Source organism: Salvia hispanica, chromosome 6 (genome assembly GCF_029641045.1).
Source record: "Salvia hispanica isolate PSC_SH4W2 chromosome 6, Shi_PSC_v1, whole genome shotgun sequence".
Taxonomy (NCBI): Eukaryota; Viridiplantae; Streptophyta; class Magnoliopsida; order Lamiales; family Lamiaceae; genus Salvia; species Salvia hispanica.
The window spans coordinates 2,916,377-2,919,583 of record NC_142697.1 but is presented as its reverse complement, the minus strand read 5'-3'; the positions used below and the strand labels follow the sequence as shown (position 1 = coordinate 2,919,583).

Below are 3,207 nucleotides of genomic sequence, written 5' to 3'. Positions count from 1 at the left end.
TTAGCTGCGTGGATTGATTGTGAAGTAAGTTTGCAGAAAAGTGAGGCAAAGCAGAAAAGTGGCGGCGGCAAGAGTTATAACAGCCCATGGGCTCCGAAAATTGGTATTGATGAGGTCGGCCATCCATGTCCTGGCTTTGCTATTGCAGTGCTCATTAATCCTCATCTTCACCTCACAAAAAAGACCAAAGTTTGAGTGTCCATAGGTATCGATGCTTTTAAATATATCAAGCACCTCTTCATCGCTTGCCAACACGCTGATCAGTATGCCTTTCTCCCGCAGTACCTTTACATCTTTAGCATTGATGATCAATGTTTTCATGAAATTAATGTAAGATGTCACGCCAAAGTCTGTGTATGTTCCCGGCGACATCTCCAGGGCAATAAGATTGGAGAAGGTCACTATGTCATCATCACCGACGAAGAGAACAGGAAGGTGGAGTTGAGCGAACAAGCCGAAGGAGAAGAAGCAGATGTCCGTCAAACAATGTGAACTCCCCCGGAGATGAATACCCTTTGCTATCAGATCTGTCACCGACCGAAAAGGACTGTCCACCACTTGCCATAAACTTGGTGTGAGTTTCTTCGATGATTCCCTTGGTTGATTATATTTGTTGATAAGCCGCCAAAAGAAACTTGAATTTTGTTGGGTCTCAACGAGGCGAAGGGAGGTGCGGCGTAAAGCTTCGAGTAGGTGAAGAGGCTCTTCTTCTCCTTCGGTCCATGGGAGTTGTGTCATACTGTAATCCCCATAAATAGCGTAGCTCAAGTACTGGCACAACAATAATTGGTGTTGATGGTGTATTAGGGAGATGATCCATAATGGAATCTGATTCTCCAGCATAAATATGTCACATGACACGAACAACATAGCAGAGACTCCCATACGTTCACGCATCCGGTAGTAAGTTCCTGCCCCACTCACAGCTAATCTGCGCATAAAGCATATGAGGAAGCAAGCGTCGCGAAGCATCATGTCAGTCAATTCCTCATCAGTGTAGCCATCTGCTCCGCCGTAGAAATGACGAATTTCATCTATCCGCTCATAGATGTTGCTTAGACGGGATCGTTTTCGGTCAGCGCCTCCACAAACAATATCTCGTAGCTCGTCCTTGAATGGCTCCACCAGCATCAGCTGTGAATCCCGGCGGTGGTGGTATGGGCCGAGCGAAACAACTGCTGGCTCATAAATGTGCGTCTTGTCGCGTCGCAGTTGGACTGGCACTTTGTACAGCATGCGCCGCTGAGATCTAGGGATGTCGATAATGTCGACGGCGTCAGGAATTTCCTCATTTATGGCTGCCATGCATTCAAAACCTCGATATGACATTTTAATGGAATCACTTCATAGTCTTATAGTAGTATAAAAGTGGCGATTACTTGTGAAATTGGCATAAGATTAAACTAATTACTTCTCTGTCCCTCAAATATTTGTCACCTTTCACTAACCACTTAGCACACTTTTCTTAAACTCTATGCCAAAAAGATGCCCCATGTTAACAAGGAACGGATGAAGTACTATATAAAAGTTGGACTTATATTTAAACTCACTTCCTATTAATTTCTTAAAATATGTGTCAAGTGAAATAGTGACAAAATATTAGAGACGGGGAGAGTGCTATAGAACTTAAACAAAGACTGAAATCATATTTCAAAAAAGGTCAAAACTCTCTGCAGTAACCACAGTACTCTAATTAACACACATTGATAGGGTCATGAAGTATAATTAATCTTTTCCTTCCCTCGTCACTTAACTACTTTCATGAAATGTTCAGAGGATGGTTTCAAAATATTCAATTTGATTGTCCACTACTCAACCCATCTATCTACTCCGACCCATAGTCAATAAGCTAATCGATCAATAATGTGAACACTTTGTAGAAATAGAATAGTGTAAATAGTTTGGGACAATATGTACGTAATGGAAAACCAAACATGTAGTTTGGGACGAAGTGAGTACAAGAAGTAGTCAAAACTCTATCCATTATAAATTCATTATAAAACTATAAAAGTATGATTCACATTCTACGATCCCTATCCTTTCACTTCGTATTATATTTCTTAAAATCCGTGTCCAGTCAATATGACTATTGGTGGATGGAGGGAGTAATTAATCTTCGTAAATGTTATAAATTTCCCTCATGCCTAACTCTCTTCATGATTTGTTCAAAGGATGGTTGGGATTTCCAAATATTCAGTTTTATTTTCATAAATTTAGTCCATCTACCCCGACCCATTTGTCAATAAGTAATCGATCAATAGTGTGTCAAACTAATTAAATAATCGATCAATTTGCCTAGTAAAACGATTGTATATACTTTATATAATGGGCCAAAAAGACTTTAATCGGAAGATTTACTAAATTATTTTTATTTTTATTTCCTTAGATGGTCCATCGGAGGATGATTGAAATTTTAATATTAGAATGATATTTCTTTAAAAACTGTTGGATATTTTAGTGTAATTGGGTTAACTTGATTGATCAGTATTATCATAATGATATATCATATAAGTGTGGAAGTGTGGAGTGCACGCTTATTTGAATTCATTATGATGGACGAGGGTTTGGGGGCAAACGCCCTGGGTAGCGGGGTCCAAGGGGCAGAGCCCCTGGCTGGGGTCGAGCTGGTTCATCAGCAGATGCACTGGTTCGTCTTCTTCAAAATCTGATCGATTCTTCTGGTTCTATATCTCTCGAATATCAACATATTATAGTTCTGAATCTTCTGAATTGTATCCGATCAAATATTTTGGTAGAACCACCGAAATTGATTTGATCTGAAAGTGATTTATCACGACTTTCAGATTATCCGTTTTTGTTCAATATTCTAAATCTCCATAACAAAGATCAAATCAATAGAAAATGTCGAACAAGGAAACGGTGAAGGAAGGAACGAAAGGTTTCGCGAAGTTGGATAAATTTACTGGCTAAGATTTCAGACGTTGGCAAAAGAAGATGCATTTCATGCTGACGAATCTCAAGGTCGTGTACGTTCTGAGTACTCCCATGCCCGAGGCTGTTGAAAATGAAACTCTGGAACAGACGAGGAGGCTGATGAAGTGGGAGAACGATGACTACATATGTTGTGGTCACATCTTAAACGGCATGTCTGATTCTCTATTTGATGTGTATCAAAATGTTGAGTCTGCTAAGGAATTGTGGGATTCTCTCGAAGCCAAATATATGGCAGAAGATGCCTCTAGCATG

At 40.0% G+C, this 3,207-nt stretch overlaps 1 protein-coding gene across 1 annotated transcript; it reads right to left on the bottom strand.

Moving 5' to 3' along the window:
* Nucleotides 1-1,305, bottom strand: LOC125206091 (UPF0481 protein At3g47200-like). The gene has a single exon (XM_048105395.1). The coding sequence runs from the start codon at nt 1,303-1,305 to the stop codon at nt 1-3; it is 1,305 nt and encodes a 434-aa protein (XP_047961352.1).
* Nucleotides 1,306-3,207: the final 1,902 nt, after the last annotated feature.

What these genes read in the sequence shown, in the direction of transcription:
- LOC125206091 (XM_048105395.1), bottom strand. Translation starts at nt 1,305, where the DNA reads ATGGCAGCCATAAATGAGGAAATTCCTGACGCCGTCGACATTATCGAC.